Source organism: Syngnathus floridae, chromosome 9, assembly GCF_059516105.1.
Source record: "Syngnathus floridae isolate MCC-2025c chromosome 9, RoL_Sflo_1.0, whole genome shotgun sequence".
Lineage (NCBI taxonomy): Eukaryota > Metazoa > Chordata > Actinopteri > Syngnathiformes > Syngnathidae > Syngnathus > Syngnathus floridae.
Window position 1 is genome coordinate 8282966 of NC_142421.1, and position 23856 is coordinate 8306821.

At 40.2% G+C, this 23856-nt stretch overlaps 2 protein-coding genes across 4 annotated transcripts in view; one reads left to right on the forward strand and one right to left on the reverse strand.

Annotated features, from left to right (window-relative positions):
* Positions 1-114: 114 nt before the first annotated feature.
* On the reverse strand, positions 115-14667 carry micu1 (mitochondrial calcium uptake 1). The gene is made up of 12 exons (XM_088385986.1): positions 14502-14667; positions 11950-12114; positions 10628-10814; positions 9511-9673; positions 8435-8478; positions 2816-2930; positions 2547-2629; positions 2281-2481; positions 1816-1953; positions 1403-1511; positions 742-831; positions 115-684 (listed from the first exon to the last, which is right to left on the reverse strand). The coding sequence occupies exons 2-12, from the start codon at positions 12111-12113 to the stop codon at positions 524-526; spliced, it is 1455 nt and encodes a 484-aa protein (XP_088242112.1). The 5' UTR covers position 12114; positions 14502-14667; the 3' UTR covers positions 115-523.
* Positions 14668-17202: 2535 nt separating this feature from the next.
* Positions 17203-23856, forward strand: part of mcu (mitochondrial calcium uniporter) — a 35190-nt gene continuing 28536 nt past the window's right edge. For all 3 annotated transcript variants that reach the window (XM_088385988.1, XM_088385989.1, XM_088385987.1), the window contains exon 1: positions 17203-17394. In XM_088385988.1, coding sequence (XP_088242114.1) covers positions 17278-17394 — 117 coding nt within the window. In that variant the 5' untranslated portion in view covers positions 17203-17277. The remainder of the gene's footprint in view (positions 17395-23856) is intronic.

Genomic DNA, 23856 nt, shown 5'->3' on the forward strand with positions numbered 1-23856 from the left:
TGGAGATTCCAATAAAATGTAAAAGTTTGACAGACATCTAATGGCAACAAATGCATCTTATGATATTGGCCACCTAAATGCAAACTACAGGACAGTATACAAAACAAATGCAAATTATCTATACAAACCTTTAATTTGCATAACATTCACCATATAAAGTGTTTCAGTGAGCAATATATACGTAATTTGAAACAATACACACAAATATACCTTTAAGTGTGTCATTTCAAAAAATTTATATAAATGGTAAAACAAGCTTGGGCGTAACTATGGTGATGCTAACAGACTATTCATTTTCCACATCGGTCAAATAAGCCTCAATAGTCTTAAAAGGTCACATGCTGTCAACAATAAATACATATTTATATATTCCCCATGATAAAAATATGTGTGTGTTGCATTGATGGCAACTCTTACAGGCACGTTCTCCATGCTTCATGACGCCCCTCATGGATACAGTCCTTGAAACTGTTCAACAAAATGTCTCTAATTACTCCCTCTCGTATACCACCTTTGGTCTCCATTATGTCTTTGGCATGGCAAAGTCCCAGGCGGTGTCCTGAGCACACTTCCACATGGCGCGCACCAATCGAGTGAAGCCCATGTCTTTGGGTTTCTCCAGCCCACGCATAAGTCGCTGCTTCATAATGGCGATGAACTCCTTATTACTGAGCTCGCCATTTCCTGGGGAAGAGTGGGCGCTTGAGAGGGAGAAGCAAAATAAAATGACCGCTTACCTACCATCACAGTCGAACAAGGCGAAGACCACGTCGCACACGTGATCTGACAACTCCACTTTGGCGACGGTGCGGGCCACCTGTTTCATGGTTACTGGCAGAAGGAGAACCACAGAGCAGGAAACTCATTAGTGCAGAAGGATAACAGTGTGTGGTGGACATGTAATTGGCAAGACACAGCGAGTCTCTGACTTTGGATCAGAAACAGCAGAGTGCCACTCACAGTCCGACAGATATGAAAATGAGAACGAACGGCCGATGGCATCAGTGTGTACTACTCAAAACTACTCTAAGAGGATGGTGAAGAAGATGGAACTCAAGGAGAAGTGTGTGTGTGTTTGGGGGGAAGCCCCAGGCAGACGATGAAATGTTGAAAAACTATTTGATCTCATCCTCGATATTTTGGCTGCACCTCAAAAATGGAAGAGTGGAAAAGGTGAGAGTAAGAAAGTGATGCTGGGAAGAAAAGGCTTGCCAAGAAAATAATAAAAATGATTCCATTCAAGGCATTTTTGGGCACAACTCAGAGAGACTCCCTAACCAGCTTTCGATATAGTCGTGCTCTATAAATAATAATGCATCATAATTTCTTGAAAGAAAAAATGAAACAAATGAAAGCAGCTCAAGTTATGAGGGGCCAAAATCAAAGAGGAAGGTGGCTTTACCTTTATCTATGGACGCCCCAGCCATGTGGTAGAAACTCAGTGCCGTGTCCACATCATTGACATTCTTCAGGAAGGTGAAGAAATTCTCCACCTCCTCAAATGTGATGCCCTGCACCAAGGGGAAAAAAAAAAGGCTCAAAATCAATGCGAAATAAATGAAGAGTGTACAATGTGTAACCAGTCATGACCGGGTCGCGTCAAAATAACACAAAGGTCATCTAAATTTTGCCAAAAGCAGCGAGCATGATGCAGTTGAGCTGTGTGACACAAATGGGCAGAGGCGTTGGGCACGCATGGATGAACAGTGTGCTGTGGAGTGCCGAACAGCTCCATATGCATAACACAACATGACTGCCGCATTGGTTTATAAGATAATAAAACGTTTATGCGCGCACACACACACACAGCTCTACCTGTGCATCCTTAAACATCTTCTTCAATCCCTTCTGCATCTGCTTGAGTTTACGAGACTGAACGCCGCTGTAAGCCAGCAGCATCCCGCCAAACTGTCTCTCGGAAATTCGTCCATCCACTGGATCATTCCGCTCAAACTGGAGGGGAAAGCGCAGGAGAGACTGATGACAAGTGAGTGCATGTGAACAAATAAATTTACAGGCTGCACGTGGAATGATGGGAAACGGTAAATCCTGGTGTCAGGCTTCAAGTTGAATCAAGCACTGGAGTGGAACAGTTTTGAATTTGTGTGTTTTTCACAAAGTTCCGGCAAAGTGTGGACCTTGGCTCTGTCAGGTCAATCCTGGCGATTTATATCTTAACAGCCTTTACCCTTTGCGCCAACCTCTCACAATTCCTACCTAAAAATCTCTGAATTGAGCTGCTTTGTTTTTTAAACCATCAGATCAAGGTAATCAGATTACCTCCAGTTTAAGCACATCATGCTGCAGCTTCCTCTGAAACTCCAGGAAGCTTCCAATGGTTAGTTTTCCCTTCAAGTCTTCTCCAAAGAAATAGGTAGTGAGTGCCGAACTGCAGCCGGCTGTCTTTAGAGTGTTGCCTGTGGTGGAGCGATCGCGGTGTCTCATGCCCATGCTGGTTTGAGAGCGAATAATGCTCTGGACCTGGAGATAGTGAATGAATAATGACAAATGGTAGATGTAACTTTGACACCACTTCCCAGACAAACCTGTTCAAACTCCTCCAGGTCTACTTCTCCATCACCGTTGAGATCAAACATCTTAAAAGCGATTTCAAAGTTCCTCTGGGGGGCTGGAGAGCACAGAAAACACACACAAATGGATTCTGAAATCAAAGTCCTACAGAAATAACAGGACACTTAAAAAAAAAAAATCCATCCAGCCATCATCTGAGATCATGATAATGATATTTAAGAGACAGGCTTGGTGTTAATATTACAAACTGGGTCTTAGGTCAAAAGAAGAAATGTGGACTTACTGGACAGCACAGTGGTGAGGAAGATGTAGTCAGAGAAGGAGATGAGGCCACATTCTCCCAAAGTGTAAAATATGCTGTCTTCATCTGCAAACTTTTCTCTCTCTTGGGCTATCTTCTGCTCAAATCACACCAGGCAAACAAAGAAAAACATTAGAAGAATGTATTTGATTAAGACCAGGCCTTATTAGCTTTCAGTGGTGTGTCTACACCCGCAGCAAGCTACCCTCAAAGACAAATAAAATAAAAATAATAATTGACAGAACACAAGAGGACCAGTGTGCGTTAGACTGAATATGTTAGGATGATACAGTGCAATATCAGTCATGCAAGTGCTGCATACACATGAGGCTATACAGGCAGGTGAGGTCGGTGGTGACAAATACTCGGTAGTGGGTGGCTGTGCAAACTTTATACCAGAGGCCGTACTCACAGTGTGAAATTGACACAACAAGAGAGGAAACATCACAAGACCGCAGCACAAACAAACACACTATTGATAAAACATCTGAAACACAAACCAAACGGTATTATTACAAAGAAATTTCATTTTCATACTCTCACACATACACACGTTTTTTTCCCCCCCTGTTAGCATGTGTATAGTTACAGCCTTGCATGACAGTGTGAATTAATCGCATGCACACTGCACACTCGGTGAAGAAAAGGCTAAATAGACGCTTTCCCACTAGTGGATCGCTCCACTAAATAAGAGTGGACATAAAGACGGCGCATGCCTTGGGAAGGGAGGGGGAGGAGGAGGAGAGGGGAGGGGGGGGTTCAGGGGTGGTACACTAAGCCCTGGTGGAGTTACCTCCGTCTGTCAGAGGTCCATTTCAGAAGAAGAGGAAGAATGAGAAAGAACTGTTAGAGAACGGCATGGCCTCTGCTGTCTTAAGCAGGGTCTTGAACGATAAAAACACATGTATGTACATTCATATCGTTTTTCTTACACACAAAGACAAATGCGCACACACACACCTACACAAAAGTGTCAAACTAAAATGAAAAAAACCATAATAAAAGAGACCCAAAATACGAAAGATTTGTCATTTGGTAATGGCCAGTGGAGCTTGACAATTACAAATATTAGAGACTCACAAATGTTACTGCACTACAGCAATATCATGTCGAATATACAGTGAAACCTCAAATCAAAATTTTTGAATTAAATAAAAAAAAAAAAAAATAGCATCAAAGAATGAATTGTGTTTCATTGTTGAGATTCCACTATGACAATTTAAAATTGTATTCATTTGATGGAGATATAAATGAACAATCATTTTGAGGCATTGCCTCTGGGTAGAATAACATTACCAAATCACTCCTTCACATCACTGAATCCGTTCTCATCATTTAGACAATTTATAAAGCAACAACATGACAATGAATAACAGCAGGCCTCCAGTTTGAATTCACATACGTACGTACATAAACGGAAGATGAAAAATAATTAGGGAAGCTTTATTTGCAGGACTTCACTTTAGCCTTCCTAAAACAAATACATAAATCCTACAACAAATAAATAAATGTTGGTTTTGGGCCACATCTACAACATCAAATGTATGATTATTTATTTTTGCAGGTGTCAAACAGGAATGCAGAAAAAATAATTCAGGCTAAAAAAAATTTACAAGAAATGACAGTCTTTTTTTAGTGGTAATTGTCGCGGTATCTCAAATTACCGATCCGCAAAAGACTGTAACCCTCATTATTAGTACTCAAGTTAATTAACAACTAATGCTTCATTTGACAGAGCCTGCCTACTGATTGGTGTCAACATTACAGCTGTCAGAGCAATTCTGAACATGCTCCGTTAATAAGTATCTGCGCTCAGCCATTTTGTGTTTCTGCCAATCTCTATGCATTAAACTAAGCGCATATGCCCGCAGGAAAAATATGAGAGCAACCGACTAGTCAAGGCACAAATACACTTGTGACAGAGCTGCTGACGATGCTGTCAAATGAATCACAACTTCTAGATGAGGTTGAGAGTTTGGTCAAGGCTAATCTTGTTTCCTAGCAGCCAGACACATTTGAACTAACTTCTAAAGTCTGACAAATTTGAGGTCTTGTTTTGTACAGCCAGTAGCTTGCAAGCCAAGTGGCTCTTCCTTTCACGTTAGAGTACCGTATTTTCCGCACTATAAGGCGCACCTTCAATGAATGACCCATTTTAAACCTTTGTCCATATATAAGGTGCACCGGATTATAAGGCGCATCTTCAATGAATGGCTTATTTTAAAACTTTGTCCATATATAAGATATAAACACTTGGCCCGCGGGCTGGACTTTGGACACGCCTGCTGTAGTGGCTCAATATTGGTCCATATATAAGGCGCACCTGAGTATAAGGCGCACTGTCAGCTTTTGAGAAAATTGGAGGTTTTTAGGTGCGCCTTATAGTGCGGAAAATACGGTACTCTAATCCTTTCTAAGTACACTTACTTGCTAAACGTGATCTCAAATCAAACACACACAAAAAGAATGACTTGCTGAACTTCAGAATTAATCTGGATAAAAATGCTTGTGTGTAATATTTGGGACAAAATTACCATAGACTGCAGTATGGCTGAATTTGTGGGTGTAGAGAACATTAACCATTTGTAGATTGTGTTTATTCTTGGAACACAAGTGAAAAACTGATTCTGATGCAGAACCAACACATTTTGGTTGCTGAGAAATGCCAAACCCACAGAAGACCATGTGACCCAAAACCTCTTATTGATCAGGAAAGTATATAGCAATGGAGAGAAAATTACGGTAAGTAAATCTCATGTGACATTCATCGAGACAAGCAAAACAGTGAAAACATGGAGGAACTGTTGAAATTAAGTCCAACCCGAGGCCTGCTGGAACTTCCTGTGAAATTGGTACAAGTGTACATAACAGCTCAGGTGATTAGATATTAAATGAAACACATACACAAATACAATCCCAATAATTGACGGACAACGTGGCTTTTCCTTCAGAAGGCCACAGCATATAAGAAACAGTTTGAACCACTTATAAGGTACATAATTCCCGTCTTGAGTGACTTTAAACCATGCTCTTCAGGCATCATGCAGTAGTGACATCTCAGCAATCCAAAGGATGAATTGGTGAAGGCTACCAAGCACATCAAGACAGCCTCAGTGCTAGCTAACGGGGGCCATTTCTTGGGCCCCTGTGTTGCCACCATGCGCAGAAAGAGGGCGCCACCACCAGCTGCTTTCTGAAGAAGACGCTGATAACAGGGCATGCTGAGGAAATGGGCATGAGAGCCAAACCAAAGCGTGTCATAACTCTTCGAAAAGAAATAAAAGGAGAGGGAGGAATTTATTTATAACGAACAAGAGAGGGAGCTTGAATGCAGGGGAACAGCCGTTTTATGATTTCGAAATCGGTGACACATTTGAAAGCTTTGCAGTTGTGTCTTGCTTAAAAGTAGTCTACAACGGTTTCTTGTGAGGCTCACATTTGAGTTGCTCCTCTGTTCTGCTGCACAAGTGTTTAAGAATTCTAAGAGAAATAAAGTGGAAAGTTTACGTTTGAATAATTTAGTAAGGTTGGTATAGCAGACAGCTGCAAGCACCGGGTTTACACAAAGAGCACGGGGGAGATCTTTGATATAGTGGGCAACTCAATGAGATTCTGTTAGTATAATACTGAAATAAGAGAAATTGACAAAAGCAGCAATGGGCTGTATGTCACCATCACTGACGGACACCCCTCTCATTACGCTTTAACTTGACTGATCTGCTCTGGGCCAAATAGAGTTTACGCAGATCATTTACTTCCATTTGGTAATAGAGTCACATTCTCTTGTGTTTTCCAAAGACACTTAAGTGAACATCCCATTACTGAATGTTCTGAACAACAGTCGTACCACCAATTGCTTAAAATGAGCATAGATAGTAGTTAACCTTTAAAAATTATAAGTTTTTTTAAAATATACTCTTCTCCAAATGGATTCATGCATTAGACTTTTGTTGATTTTGGACCCTATTGGAATTAGTCCTAAAATGATATTTTAACATACACGTTTAACCCACAAACCAAAAAGAAAGGGTTTTTCCCCCCCCCCATAATTCTCCAAACCTATACTGGACTACAGAAAATATTTTTACAATTAATGAAATCATACACCGTTCAGAAATGAGATTTGTAGTTTCACCCTTGCTGAAGCGGAGATATGAAAATTTTAAATCAAAACAAATAGTTTAGCTGTTCCCCTGCACAAACAACAGGGAGTATCTAGGCTGTCCATATGAGGAGGAAAGAGTGAATAATAAAAAAAAGTGTATGGGGAGGAAAAAAAGGAGAGGCAAACGTGGGCTAAAAGAACGAAGAGGATTAAGTATTGACTACAATGTGCAGCATTTCATTCAGGTGCACACATGCCGCTGAGCACACACCCCATACCTGCCAGAAGTCCTGAAGAGAGGGAGGGGCAGAAGCAGGGTTGGGGCAAGGACAATAGAAGAAGCAAGGAAGAAGGGGGGGCAGGGAGGTTTTGAAGAGAGAATGGGAGGGGCAGCAGATGGATTTATTGGGAAATGTGGGGGCAGACAAGATGGAGATTTTGAAAGGGGAGTTTGAGGAAGATAGTTATTCACAAGGAGGGGAGGAGAAAAAATGGAGGGATTACTTATGAGAACGAGACGGTAGACAAGAGCATGATAGAACCAGCAACAGTGACTTACAATGTTAACTTGGGGTGGAGAAAAGCACATAACCCACATCAACATGGTGGGTGGAGAAAATAACGATGAACACAATGACATAGCGTGTTAAGCAAAGAAACCAAATCCTGTTAATACTTTTAGAAATAACTCTCTTCTTCGGGCAGGAAAACAAAACACAGGGCAAGTCAGTACACACATTAGTTGTTGAGTCACAGTCACACTGGGTGTGTTGTGTTTGTCTTAAATATACGTAGGCTGAACCTGGAGCAAATAAGCAATATGCACTGAGGCGCACATAAAATCCATACTTCAAATCCTTCCACTAAAGGTGGCAAAATAGTGCCTCAGTTGCAAATCTTGTACTTGTTTTATATCAAATAGCCACTGAAACAGTGCTATTATTTCTAGCTTAATATTTCACTACTCTGTTAATGACTAAAGAGTTAATCAAATTAACTAAATCCCTCAAGGTACCACGTGTAAGGACACATATAAGGCCGTGGAAAAAAAAAAAGACAAAATAAACAAGGGGGGGTCGGGTTGAAGCTCAGGCGGAAGCGCTTAGGCAACGCTCTGAGACAACAAAAGCTAAATGTAGTATCAGACACATCCACGTGGACAGAAATTTGGTTAGCAAATAAAGGCAACACATGGTATGCAAAATGGAATAAAGGAGGCTACACAATGAGAATAATGTATCTGCTGAGTGTTGCACAAGCTACAGAACTTTCCTTTTCAGTAAGGAATAGCTCTTTCAGTGATCTATAAGAAGGGAAAATTACAAGGTTGACCTAAAACAGATGGGAAAAAATTATGAACTTGAAAGTTGTTGAATTTATACTTTTTGGTGACTAGTATCGAGAGACTTCGTGAGAATCGATACCTTGAAATAAGGCCAGTATTGGCTTGTAACTAATACCTAGCATACCCTATCACTAAGAAATCCAAATCTTACCTTTCCATCATAGCGTTTGACAGCAAACTGATCAAGCCCGAGATCTGAAAAAAGAAAATAAACAGAGAAGCGACGGCCTAGTTACAAAACATGATGCATGACAGCATAACATACAGTAAATGATAATAACATCATTCCAGCTCTGGAGATCACTGACATGTGCAAGTGAATAATAATAGTCATCAACAAACCATTTCCATGTTGCAAATTCTTTTAGAAGAATCATCGGCAGTTAGATTTGAGACACGCGATCATTTTTCATCAACGCTACAGCGCAACGATTGTAAGACGCCATAAAAACGTCAACAAAGGGAAATCGTATTTCTTAATAAATCTTGGTATAATGTTAATTAAGCCTTGTTCCCACCCAGGAGACCATTTACCATTTGCTTTGCCATTATATGGCTTGGATTGGTAAATCATGGCTTATGTTTTCACCACGGAGAAGCAAAGCATTAAGCTTTAATAAATAAACATTAAATTTGAACACAAGTGACACGAAAAATGTAAATCCACAGATTTTCGGTTATCTTCCCATTCCACTCAACAAATCAAATACAAAGACTATCTTTCATGTCAGTGAAGTACAAGTCTGAGAATTTTGATTAAAACTCTTTGTGGGAATTGGAATGATTTTATATGTAAAATTTCGCTTCGTGGGATTTTTCATAAGCCTTAAATTTTGCTACGTCACAAAAAAATATAGTACATTCTTGCTTGTGCATAAATCTCATTTGCAATTTATGACCTACATTTGTGGGCGTAATTTGACTGTGTCCATAAAACCAATTGCATGCATGTATACTGACATGACACTAGCATCGTATATTTTATTTAATGTCGTAGACGACAAGCGTGAGCCAACAACATGTTGCATGTTATTTTCCGTCTCATTGTGATGACCTTTTCTAGTATGCAAGACAAACAAGAGTACACCTCTGCCTGTCTATCGAGCAAAACCCAGGAAGAGGAGAAATAGGAACAACAGAAAATCACGCATAAAAAGTCATTTAAAAAAAAAAAGGCTAATTTTTGTGATAAAATTTAGCTGTGACAATGGCAGAAAAGTGACTCACTCTCTGGCTGCTTCTCGTTTGGTGTGATGGAGCGTATGAAGTCCTGGGGCGTCATGTAGACTTCAGCATCTCCGTGCTCGCCGATAATTTTCAAGGTGGCAAAGTAGCGGAAAATCTTGTCTGGGGTCGAGTAGGCCCGTATTCTATTCTCGTACTCCATCACCTGCAAAACGCAGTAAATGATTCTCATTCGCTAGATCAAACACTGTGATGACATTAGGTGTTTTTTTTTTTTTTTTGGAAATAGGTTTTTAAAAAAAAAAAAAAACGGTCGTAGTTTGACGATGATTGATAAGATCTCAATAAATAACAGTAACAGTCCCATTAATGTTAGTTTTGAAATAGCCACACCCCCTTTTATGCAAAAAGCTTCAAATTGGAGCAGCACTGCAGCACATTTGACACTGCAGCAGCTGCTCAGGGACACAAGCAGTTTATTTATTCGACGTGACAATGAATGACTGAGTGGACTATTCAAACAAGGTTAAGATTTGACTTTCTCAGGTTGTAACACACTGATTTAATAAGACACATGCACAAATAGAGTTGCAAAACAATGAATTGCATGACTCAGTGTTTGTTCCCATTACGAGACATTACATTGGGGACATCCAAGGAAAGAGACTTTGATTTGAGTGAGAGGTTAAAAGACAAAGATGACAGATATGCCTTGGTAACAGTGTAATTTGGCAAATGTTAAAGATATAGGTGTCAAAACTATTTGGTAAAGACCATATTTGGCAACACCTGTTTTCGATCTGCTTCTTTATGAAATGATGCCGTGACTTAAAAAAACAATTTCATCCCCGGGACATTTCAAAATTTTGCATCATTTTATAATTTGACTCATAAATAATCCTTCTATTCACTGACATTCCAACAGTCAACAAGCTATAAACAGAAGACTACTTAATCTTCTTTTGCGTTGTCACCAGCTCCCCAATTAACACCCCTGTTGTTTATGATGGCAGAAATGCAAGCTGATTACCTCTGTAAAATATTCTGTCAAAACACCCTGATATAGCATATTGAATATTGATTCCGCAGAGGCTTTTGATGAACCATTCTTTGAGGGAATCAAATGGCTGATTGGTGACATTGGTTGGTTATTGATTACCTTGCGGTCACGGAATCCCGAGCGCTGCTTCTTTTTTTTCCCTTCTCCACTTTCATTCTTGGTCTGGTCATCACTACCGCTGGCCTCCACTGAATTCTCAGACTCGGAGTCTGAAGCTCTCACAAAATCCTCTTCTCCATCATGTGGCGTGGATTGTCGGACCGACGGTCCTGCATCAGCATACGCTCTAGTTTTAAAAAAAGAACAATTGGGATTAGATGACAAAAATAAAACGGTGGGAAATTAGTGTGTCATCTCGTTGCTAAATATCGTACGTGCATGATGCAAATTTACTTGTCGGGTATATCATGGATTATGTAGATGAGAATACATTAGTGTTAAATACAGAGGTAACATAATCGTGCAATATATGATAAACTATTTAAAACAGCCAAGCTCTGGACCCCCACTTTTTCATCACAAATGACAAATTAGAACAATACTGAGACAGTCAGGGGTGTGCTGAATAATAATTTGGTTTAATGCGACCCAAACAGAATAGTGGGAATGAGAGAGCGCTTGGAAACAGTCGCAAACACTCCATGGAATCATCCATCACGTTGGCTCTTGCAACACAGTTATTGTATCACCATTGGGATCTCATGTCAGCAGTTGAATACCCGTTTGGCCACTTTGCCACAAGCAAACACCAGCCTCCTTAGCAATGGAGAGCAATCAAAATACTGTGACACCTTCAACGTGGGAATAATCAGGATCATGAACGCGGTGGGTAAATCGCCATTTCATTTGTAACAACTCTGGTGAGGCTCCCTACCTATGAATACAAACTTAGTAGGATGCATCATTTGTGTTATGTTGATTACATAGTCCACATAGCTAAATCAAAATGCAGTCATCATTTTAATTTGATTAATTTACCTCAAAAGTAAATTTGGCTATACCAAGGTAACAGAACTAGAAATAAAAGATTAGAGTAGCACACTACCATTATTAGGGGAAAAAAAAATGCAATATTGCGTTATATACGTTTTTCTTTAAAAATATCTAACATTGCTTTTAGAGGCACCAAAACAGCGGTATCGGTAATTGGTATCGGTGACCACTCAATAAGTGAGTACGAGTATCAATAATTAAAAAAGTAGTATCAAACATATCATCTCTAAACAATTCCTTAAACAAGAAAATCAATTTGATCAGGGACCTTTTAATAACAGAGTAAAGTATCAATGCAGCATCTCTGTTTCTATAAAACAATAAATCATAGCTATGCCCTATCAAGCCTTATGATGAGATGATTTATTTATTTGCCTTTATTTGATTTTGATTTGATTCAACATAATTCTGTATGTACTCAGTCACACCTTTTCCAGAGCAGTCCAGCACTTGCAGAGGAAACAGTTACTCCAGCCAGAGCCGCCAACATCACCCTTCTTCGACCAGAGCCTCTCACTGCCCCATCGTGGTAGCGCCGGGACAAGTGTGACACGCCAACCCACAAGGCGGACAGTGCCCGGAAGCGGAACATTCTGTGTAGAAGAAAAGATTGAAGTTAAAACACTTTTATTGAAGCTTTGCTTTGTTGGGATATATAATCCTAAAAAAAAACTGGTGACATGATCTACTTCTGTGATAGTGACTACGGTGCTTTATATACTCATAAAGATAAACCAGTGGCTGCCCCCTTGAGATATAATGTTACCTATGTCAGTTAAATTTTGAAGTGGGCTGTCAGAGAATTAATCACTGTCAGACGATGAGTGACATTTAAGCACTTGAAAATCCCTTGTGCAGATCTTTCCATGAATGAAGCACAGGAGAGTACCAAAATGAAGCATCGTGCCAAATGTCAATATCCTGCTGGAAATGACTGTCAAACAAAAAATGTGAATAATAAAGCGCACTGAAAAAATGGGCAGAAACACCATTTGGATGGAACTGATGCTGAAAATCTGTACATTAATGCTGAACCACCTAAATAAGACCTAAAAAGACTTCTTAATGCACGAGTGGAAAATGGTCGCGTCATCTGTGCCCAGGTTTAGGATATATTTTCATCCTTGCACTGAAAAATGCAAACCATGACAGAAATAGGCAGACAGGTCAGGCATAAATAATGAAGCAGAGTTAGAGGAAGAGAAGAAAAGGATCGGTTTTGCTCAAATTGATCTTTTGACTGAGCAGCCAACTTTGACATGCATCTACTGAACTGGAAAGTAATTCATTTTGTGATGTCTTACAGGTTGTGAAATGCTTTGTGAAGATAGATAGATAGATAGATAGATAGATAGATAGATAGATAGATAGATAGATAGATAGATAGATAGATAGATAGATAGATAGATAGATAGATAGATAGATAGATAGATAGATAGATAGATAGATAGATAGATAGATAGATAGATAGATAGATAGATAAAGTTTATTTTAAACAGTTGAGTCATAATCAAAACAACACCAAGTTAGCAGTCATTCACACCTTGTTTAGGCTGGGCCCAGTCAAGTATAAACACGTTTCAGGCTTTTCTTCTAGCACTGCTAAATACAGTAGTTTGGCTTAAAAAAAAGTAACACGTTTTATATTTAACACGTTTCATGTTATCAAATTAAAGGCCCTAGGCCTCAAATGTCCTGCATTTCCCTGCCATACATAAAGAATTAGTTATTATGAATAAAAATGCTCTTTCTGAAGGGATGCAATCAATGTCAATGCTTGTGGTCGATTCTGATTAAATTTAGAACTTAACATTTCTCCATGGTAAAATCTATAAAGTAGCTTAACAATAAAATCGAAGGACCAAAGCAATCACATCAACCACTAACTTTAGTAGTAGACTCTACTGCCTGGACTTTAATGTTTCTTCAATGCCACAATATTCACTCACTGGTGGCTTCTACAGCAGAAGGAGAAGCAGCTGCTCACGCAATCCCATGGATACCGACGGTCAACTCCTGACTCAACGGCCCATCATTTCCAGCTGGCACGGCACTGAAATGTTTCTGTCTCTTAGATACTTAAATTTAACAACAATTTGACTCCCTCATCCATTGCTGCCCAAACATCACTGGATGGTTGGCTGCACGGCCACAAAACTTCCTCTCACAATCTTTCGACTCCCAGGCTAGTCACTTCCACCTTAACCATATGTTGAGGTACGAACAACTGCTTGAATGTCATTCCTGACACAAATTGCAGGAACAATTGAAACAGCATCATTTGCATTAAAAAAAAAAAATCAGCATGTAACAACACTACCAGCACACATCTCACAATATTTTTTTAAAAAAAGAAAAAATAGAAAATAGAAACGTAATCTTACATTTTTCTTGCAAATAAATACAATGATGATTCTTGATTCATTATTCTTGAACAGCACTGTTGAGTTAGTGATTACAACCTCTTCCTCATAAACATAAAAAATATGCATGACAGATTAACTGAAGACAAGTGTCAATTCTCCATTCTCTCTTGCACACATGGTTAGACAGCATGACAGTATTATAATACCGAGACAAAACAAACAAAAAGCAATGAGCCTATGTGATTACGATGCTTTTCTCTTTCATTGCACAACAGGTCCCGAGCAAAGTAATGGTCATAATGTGTTACTAAATCATGTCAGGGTTTAAATTGTGAGCATCATTCACACAATCAAGAGTTGTCCCCATGATGCTACCCAATTTACATTAATCCATGCAGGAAATCTAAACAATCAGACCTGCTAGCACTTTTTCTATTACCAGTACGAACTGTGATTCAACCAATGGGCGTAAGAAGTGTGCGTCAAATCTAGCATAATACACTATCATGCAGAGCTCGGACAGCTAACGCTTGTTAGCTACCGTGATCGAAGTGACAGTTCCCTGTCCCTGGTTAGAGAGAGACCTCCATGCAGGAAGACACGAGGGTACTTACGTGAATGGCAACCCAAACACGAATTGGGCAGGAATGAAAATGCCTCCAGCGTTTCAGAGTGCGTCTTTAAACTAGATCGTCTGCAGGGAGGAAAAAAAAAAGGTTGCAATGCAGAACGGCGAGAACACTTCCGTATTCTCAGCGAGCTGTCAGAAAGAGGGAGGGGCTTCTATGGAATTAGGCTAGTTCTTATTTCTCTTTCTATGATGAGAAAAGTTTTTGCTTACGTCTATGAAAATAAAATGTTCCCATATCATCGGTAATTTTGTGAACTGTCTGTCCCCCCGAATATTTCTTTTTTTAATGAGATCATTATGACAACGAAAAAAATATCCTTGACCTCTATGTTCAGGAATTGTTTTGTTTAGATTTTTTTTTTTTTTTTTACATAAAATCTTGGAACATATGACACGAATGATCCAAATCCTCAAGTATAGACTGCTTTAAATATTATCATCATTTTACTGATTACTCTTGCTTTAATTGCCAATGTGTTGCACTAAGGGCAGAGGCGGGTTTATTCTAGTGTGATAAAGGGCTGTTGGCCACCCCAAAATCATGTAAAAATCTATAACTGTTTGTCGACTTTATTATGTAAAAAAATAACAACAAACCCAAAGAACTGCTACTTACCTCTCGTAAACAATTGCCCAACTTTTTATTTTGTTTAATGTAATCCGACAATGTCAAAGTGGCCCTTCCATCCTTGCATATTTCTGGCAGCCCTTGAATGAAAATGTTTGGCTACCTCTGCTTTACAACTTTGTACAACTTGTGTGAGGAGAATCTTTCTTTTTCTTTTTTTTTTTTTTTTTTTTACACTGGCTAGCAATTACAAAGCAGGGAATGAGGACATGAGAAAGGAATTTGGCTCCCAAAGCCAGCCTGGAACTGTTTAAAGTAGTTTTTGGAAAGAGATGCCCCAACACCTCACCCATCCTAGCTGGAGAGGCACAGAACTGTTTGCACACTCCTTTCACTCTGGCATCTATCCTGGCATGTCTGCATGTGCGTGATCTGGTTATCTGAGTGGTGTGCAATGTAAAATATGCAGCAACGAAGCATTATAATCACTATTTCAAAACTGAATGGAAAATTAGCAACAGCTATGTATTGCTGTGACAGGTTTAAATCATGCTGCCTTTCTGTATTAACACTACAATGAAATTTGATCCAGTCACTGTCTCTGTTCACTGATGAAAGATGGCTTATCTATAAGGACACGCGATGAAAAGCCGGCTCCGGTTTCAATGGACATGTTGCCATGTGGCGGGCTCGAGTCTTTGTGTGCACAAGACAAAAAGCAAACAATCCTTTTATGCAGTTTGCCATGCTGATTAAAAACAGCATGTATGAATTGTGTGGCAGTTCATTCATGTCTGAAAATACATTTCAACCTTCATGGGCTTTATTTCAATGTGTTTAGATAGAATAAATGTGTAGGTAGTACAGTACACAACTGTTGAGGTAAAATTTATTTTAAAAAATCTATTAACAATTGTATACCATTTGGTATCATTAATTTCCTTTAGTCATTCAAAAGAGTCCTGATAGTGTTTCGTATAATTCACATGTGGGAAAATGGTCAGAACAACTAGACGTGTAAACTTTTGTCTCATCTTTTGAGCTGAGGCCCAAATGACTTCAGTATACAACAGAAACACTTGCTGTTCCAGTACGTTTGGAGGAGACACTTACATTAGATGTTTATTAATTATAATTTTGGATAATCTTCATTCTGAGCTGTGGCACACGAGTCTCTTGATGGGGCTCTAGCATTGCCGCCAATCCCCAGAATAAATACTGATAGCCTAATGATGCAGTGACAAAACAATACACACAGTTGCTAGTACAAAAGGGCAAAAGTCATAAGAACATTCCTTTTATATTCTATATCAATCATTCAACAGGTACTTTTGTCATCTGTTTTTTTCCTTTAACAGGTGTGGCAGATGAAACCCCTTGGTCAAAGATCAGATCACATTGCACCAAGGAGGGTCTGCTAGACACTTATTAACTAAATAAGGCCTTTAGCTCATATATCACTTGCCTTTACAGGGCTAATGTGAATACCCCCCACATGACAGCTCCTTCTTTGGCTCTGCTACCCAAAACAGCAGCACCAAAATCCATAAAGTCTCCCAAATTAAACAGTGTGTATCATTTCTGCATGTTGCATAGAACTTTTCTGTACAGTCTGATCTTATATTATGTGGAGAGCGTACAGTCGCATTGCTACCTCTGCATTGTTGAACACCGTCTGTTCCAGTTCATGTTCCAGGGAGTTAATTGGCTTCCTCACAGTCAGACTTGTTTTTGGTAATTTAGCTGCATTTCCCAATTATCCGGTTCTTGCATTGAAAGAAACAATGCCTAAACGTTTACATAAAAAAGGCTGTTTAGCAGAGCCTTCAAACATGACCTGTGTGACCCTGACCTTAGAACAGAGGTCTTGAGGAGTAGCTATAATTGTAAAAGCTGATTGATTTATAAATATGTTCACCAGCATTATTTTACCACCACAAATTTGTGAATAATTATCATTCTTTATCTCCAAAGTCAAAGCAGTAATTAGGGATTACAATAGAGTTTCTGCTTCAAGGTTCATGCAAATTATTTTGCCGTGGCGTACGCACACCGGCCCCGCAAACCCGCCCACCACTAGCACCCCTTCCTCCTCCTCCTCCTCCGCCACCCTCCCTCCCTCCCTCTTCCCTTTGGTGCGTCTCGGTCCGCCCGCAGCAGTCTCCTTCCACGGCGAGATTTCACTTCAGAGATGGCTGCGAAAGTGTGCAGATCAGTCTTGCTGTTGTCCCGAAACGGTGGAGCGGCGGCCGGCAGCCTCCCCGCACTCATCGCTCCTTCCCCGCGGCACCAGCAGCACGTAAGATCGGTAAGTCCCAGGACGTGTTCGAGAGAGAAAGGGGGGGAGTGGGTGAGAGGGACGCGGAGGAACTGGCTGCCCGGAGCGAAGCGCACGGTGTCGGCCGGTTGGGTTTGCTACGGAAGTAGCGCTAACTAGCCTTTAGGTTTCCTGCACTGCTCTTGTTTTAAGATTGCGTAAACGTTTGGACTCATTGCAAGACAGGAAATGCGCCTCGATCTGCTGTCGCCTGCGAGTTAGTGTATTTCCACGCAGAGTGGGACGTGGAGCTTTGACAAGGAGGCATTGCAGTTGTTTGAAGCGCCTGCTGATGAAGACCATCATCTGGCGCTGCCCCGGCCGCTCACTCCTAAACTAGCCCCCTTTACCTGCCGTCATAATCCGTCAACTTTGTTGATTTATTTGCTCGTGTGGGAGTGTCTGTGTACACGTGTCATTTCTTGAAGGGTGTTGGGTGAGTCTGTCATAAATGTTGAGCTTGTGATCTTCAGTGGGGCAACCTCCTTCTCTTTCCTTCTATGTGAAACTGCAGCGTGCGAGTGGGATGTGTGTAGTTTCTACTGCAGTACCATCAATGGCTGCACAAATCCTCAAAAGCCACTTGTGTGCCTTGAATTGACATGAGCATAAACACAGACATTAAACATGAGACATGCAGGCGTGGATGATGTCAGACAGCCTGCCCGCTGGCTTTCCCTCCCTGCGGGTGTTTCCCCATTCATCTGGGAGATCCGTGTGTTTTCCTGCAGCCGGGTGCAGATTTGACTTTAAACTGTTGGCCTACAATGCAGTAGTTGCTCATCGTGTTCCTATATGGTGAAGCTTTGCTCAAAGCTTTTACAGCCGCAGGGACCCAATGAGGGAACAGATCTGGCTGCCACCTGGACTGAAGAATGAGGAAGCCCACGCAATGCTTTCTATACCTCTGTTTGCTTTTAACCCATCCTCACACATAATCCTGCCTCATACTAAAACTGTACAGCTTGACTTGTCGAGTAACGTGATCAGTAATCAAGATGTCCCCATTTAAATTTACTGGCATGCAATCCATTAAAGCCCCCCAATGTACGCTTTATATGAATAGCATGAATATGAAAATATGATGAAGCTTAATAAAAGAGAATTTCTTTACATTCTCTTTTACAAAGTGTAATCAAGATGAAAGTAGTACACTTGAAATACGTATATCTTCATCTGCTCAGATTTACTTGCCGGTCATACAGTGCAAGCATCCCTGCTGCTGATCCAGTGGACTTTTATGAGTCCCTCGTTGCAGCAGTAGAACTCAGTTTCGAAATTCTGTCTCTAAAGCTCCTGCCTTAGTTTTTTCCTTCATGCATCCAGCGTCGTCATTGTTTTGCAAGTGGGACAGACACAAATCAAAAAAAGACACATTTTGGTGTGTTTGCAGCATTTCATCTCCTCATAAATGCAAAGCAGCCTCTGGACCCTTGAGACTCACATTTAACCTCCACCAGATTACTATTGAGTCTTCTGTCATATAAATGCAGCTCCCCTTAAGTGAGTCTCGGGAGTTGAATCATTGGGGTAAGCCATCCTTGTAAAACTACATGGAATAAAACAGCAGTTGAATATTAATAGTATGAATAATATTCTGGGGTTATCATACAGCACATATAGTAGATTATTGGTGAAGGTAAAAATATATTTTTGCTCAGCAGGTAGCTCATATTCAGATTTTGCTCTTAAAGCTCTTGTGTTCATTAAGCCTATCAGCTTGTGGTTGGGGCCATCAGGTCAAGCATCTTCTGCTATATAATCCAATCAACGTAGGAGTAAACTCATTTATCTATGCTGCCTTCACTGACTTAGGACTGAAGTTATCCTGATTAGTGTGATAAGAGAGTGGCGATCGTCTGGGAGGAGGCGAGTCGCTTAAATGAGTGACAAAGCTGTTGTCAGAAGTTGTCGCTTGACTGCGATCTTACCCTTGACGCTCAGTGTGAGGTCTAACGCATGATTTCATGTCTTCATCATTTCATTGGTCTTCAGAAGAAGACATTTGTACATTGCACTAATTAGAAAGCAAACTTTTGTCTGTGCTCAAGCTATCTAACGACATTATTTGACTCTGAAGACCCTATTAAGGTCATTTACCCGTAACGGACTTGTTTTCTTTACTGCAGTTGAAAACAAATTTGGTCAAATGTAATTCATCATTTAACTCAGATATTTTTTGATGATGGCACTCGTATGTTGGTATTTTGGCCATCACAAGGTTGTAGCATTAAATACATTAAAATAATAAATATTGAAGCCCTATTTTTTAACAATTATGATAATAGAGCAATGATTGTGTTCTTAAATTGAGCAGTATCCATAATTGTTTTATCCTATTATATAATGTGCTGCAATAACCAGCGCACGATAATGTTCTTCACAAAAGACCTGATTCTGTTTTTCAGATGACAGGTTCTCCACATTTCTATGTCTGTAAGGTCCTGCTGGGTCATCTGTAGAATCTTGACCAAGTTCTGTCACATAACCGAGAGAATATTGCATATATTTCCATTACTGTTTTGCCAAAATAAGAACTGATAGTTTGTGTAGCTGATATTGACAAGTTTATAGAAATGATGGTGATTAATGATGCTCTGCCTTCAAATGTTCTGGATTGAAGTTTCCTCAGTGGGCTGCACAGGAAGTAAAGAGCAGACAGATATTTTTGTGTCTCCAGCCGGCCATGTCAGTTCACGCTGCAGCTGTTAGCCTTGTTTCTCGGCACAAAAGCATTTAATTTTAATTGACAGATTTCTTGAGGATACTGTCGAGCAATAAAATGTTACGTTTGACAAGCGCAATGAGCCCTTTGTGTTTGTTCTGTTCATCATGGGAGAAGCCTCGCTTAAAGCGAGCCTTGTTACTGCAGTTTTATATTATTTGTTTTGCAGTAGCACATATACATTTAATGATTATGCTTTTACGCATACATGCTAGATGCGAGTAAAGAATGTGTGGCAGACATTAACCGGCATATTGAAGAAGTCTCTTAACCGTACTATCACATCAAGAAAAGTGAAATGAACTTTATGATGAAAGTTAGTTCCTGCTTTTGCTGACATGTATGTTGTTAGGCATTTTTTCGCACTCTGAACAAAATACCAAATATTTCTTGACATTTTGGAGATGACGCCCTCTGCCTCTGACACACTTCCTTCCTGTCCACTGAGGTGCAAAAGCCCAGCAAGCGTGGACTTCTATAATTTGTGTGGCGTGCCGGAGTTCTGGCAAGCACTCTGCTCTCCAATTTGGCGTGCTTTAGAGTGTTTTTTTTTATTTGTTCAACAAATCTGCCTCATCTAGATGAGACAGGGCGGTCTACTTTTTTTTTTAATTAAATAATTACGCTTGATGAGTTGATCTGCTTCACTGCATATTTTATTTCAATCCATGGAGATACTTCTACTTAGAATTGATGGTATCAAATTGGGTTGGGGGATATAGACAAAATTTCAGTCTTGATATTCTTGCCAGGCAACGACAAAATATTACGACGAGTTCAGAGAAAATCCTCAACAGAGTATACGGTGTCGTGGGACACAAGAGGATCTTGAGCATCGAACTGCATTTCTCTTGACCTTTTTTCTCATGACTCATCTGTACATTCTCTCAGTCCTTCCACAATGTGTACCGTATTTTCCGCTCTATAAGGCGCACCGGATTATAAGGCGCACCTTCAATGAATGGCCCATTTTAAAACTTTGTTCATATATAGGGCGCACCGGATTATACAGTGCATAGAATAAATAACTCAACGTTGCTCAAACGTTAATGCAATCACAATATAGTAACACTCGCAATAGTGAAAACAATAACAATATATCAATAACTCAACATTGCTCAAACGTTAATATCACACAACACATAAAATAAACACGTAAAGCTTACTTTAATAAATTAGTCCTCATCCACGAATCCATATTGGTCCATATATAAAGCGCACCGGATTATAAGGCTCACTGTCGGCTTTTGACAAAATTGGAGGTTTTTAGGTGCGCCTTATAGTGCAGAAAGTACGGTACGTTGTAAATATGAGTATGTACCTTTTGTCACCCTCACCAGCTGTTTGCCTGTTGCCTGACAGTCCTGGCCTGGATTTCTTCATTGATAGGCACTTGTAGAAATGCAGAAAGTGCTCTCTCTCTCTCTCGCTCTCTCTTCCTGCTGCCTCATCAGAATGCACAGTGCAATATCATTCATTCTCAAACCTCTTGTCAGGCGGATCCTGCAGTGACTGCATGGCCTCCTGCCACAAAAATCTACTCTTCATAGTGCCGAGGTTGGTGCAGTCATGGATGAGGCAATGGTGATTGGCGAGGTCCTCATTAACATACTGGAAGGGATTACACCCTGGAGGTGGTAAATAACTGGTGAACCTTCAACTCTTGTCATTGACTAATTAGCTGCCCGTGTTTCAGGGTGGCCATGTGTAGCTCTATTCAAGTCTGCAAAGGACATTAAACTCGGGCAATGTGTGTAATGTGGTGATGGATGGGAGCACCGCTTGGTCACCCCGCATCTCGAGGACAGCGAGTTGGCACTGTGTCTGCTGCCAGGAGGACAGGTGAGGTTGCTGTTTGGAGATGAAGGTCATCACCTTCACTTTCGAGTCCTCTAATATGAGACGAAGCGCATTACTGTGAAAGGAGAACACATTTCCAGAATGTGATTCTCGTCATATGTTTATTTCCTTGAAATTGTGGCACAGTAGCTAATATCACTTGTTAGTGGTTTTACTTTAAGGTGCAAGCAAACAAAAGTAATCAATTCGAAATAGTGGCTATTGAGCCACAACGTTTGTGCTTTCTTTCTTTAAATTCCTCCGCCTAGTATGCTTCCCATATGGGTCAAATCGATAGCAATCTGCCCTCCAAAAACATGAAGACTGTCTAATTTATGCAGCTAATTATGGATAGCATGGCTCGACTTGACCTCTCCTTCACCAAGTATTGATTGTTTGTACCCTTATTTATGCAGGTTCAAATTAATGCAAGCAGCAGAGTAGAGGTGATGCTGTCAGGATCGAGAACACAGAACTTGGAGAACCAAAATGTTTGATCTTGGTCTTGTCTTACCGAGTAATCACGTCTTGAATCAGTTAAGGCAAAATATAGTAACTACCAGAGAGGTATGTAGACTGACTGCTGATTGTTTGTCCACTTAACTCCATTGTGTATCTCACGCCTTCCAGTAAAACAGCTAGACAGTGGCATAAGGACACATTAACAAGATTAAATGGTATTGTAAATATTATTATACATTATTAGGTATTATACATGCTGAAACCTATTCTGTGAGCCTTTGCCTCTCTATTTTTCACCGATTTGCTGAATTGAAAACAATACAATGTGAGTTGAAAGAGGCAGATGAATAATTACAAAAGTACTAAAAAGGGAGAATCATATCAGCGCAGGACAGAGAGAGAAGACGCATCAACGATTAATTGGCAACAGCGGAAAATCATCATCTTGTTAACAGTGAGGCGCTTTTTAATTTCTTGCTGCGACGTATGAAAGAAGCCTGGTAATGACAGAGGATTCCCTCGCCCTCAAGCTCACCTCTTTCGCTCAAGAAGAAAATAGGCTGGTAGCACCATAGTAACTAAATGCAGCATGAGACCAGGAAAATCTTTTTTCCATTGTGGAGCTGGCCACCACATGCAACTTTAATGTAAAAGCTTTATTTCTGCTTTCAGACATATATAATGAAACAACAAACCACAGTATTGATTGAGTATCTATCTGGTAGAGGAGATTCTTTCGGATGGCTGACTTGTGCAGTATACAATAAAACCATCATAAAAGACAAAACCTGAAAGGTATTTAAGATATACGAATGACTTGAAAATTCACTATCAAATGGAAACCCGTGACAACAAGGTTAACAGTGCTTAACATCTTGAATGTTGATGTCTAGATATCAATTCGATGGCGATATATCACCCAGCCCCCCTGGAAACTGTAATTTAATACTGCAATCTTATTTAAAAAAATAAATAAAAATAGTCACCACAGCCACATCAAGCTAAGCAGGAAAAACTGGCCTATTTTTATTTCCCCCCCCACCCTTCTTTTATTGCTGCATAACAAACAGCAGCTATTGTCTAATTTATTTGAGCATAAGATCAGGTGTCTGCTCCAATGTGCACAAGACAGATCAGGCTACTCTGCTGCTAAACTGTCATCATACAGACTTTCCCTGCTGGGTACGACCTCACGGTGTTCCGTTACCATGTTAATGAGGGCTTTGCCGGTCGCAGTTAAACTGGATGAATGTGACATCACTCTTGTGTTGAGGGCGTCATGGTTAATGGGAGTCCATGTTTCTTTCCACTTGAGAAGATTCTTTCTCCACAGTGTCTTAGAAATGCATGTTGCGAAGTGGCCTGCTGTTTGTTGGTTGCTTGTTTCCTTTTTGTCTGGGTCCCCCCTATTCAACTCTTGAGCAGTT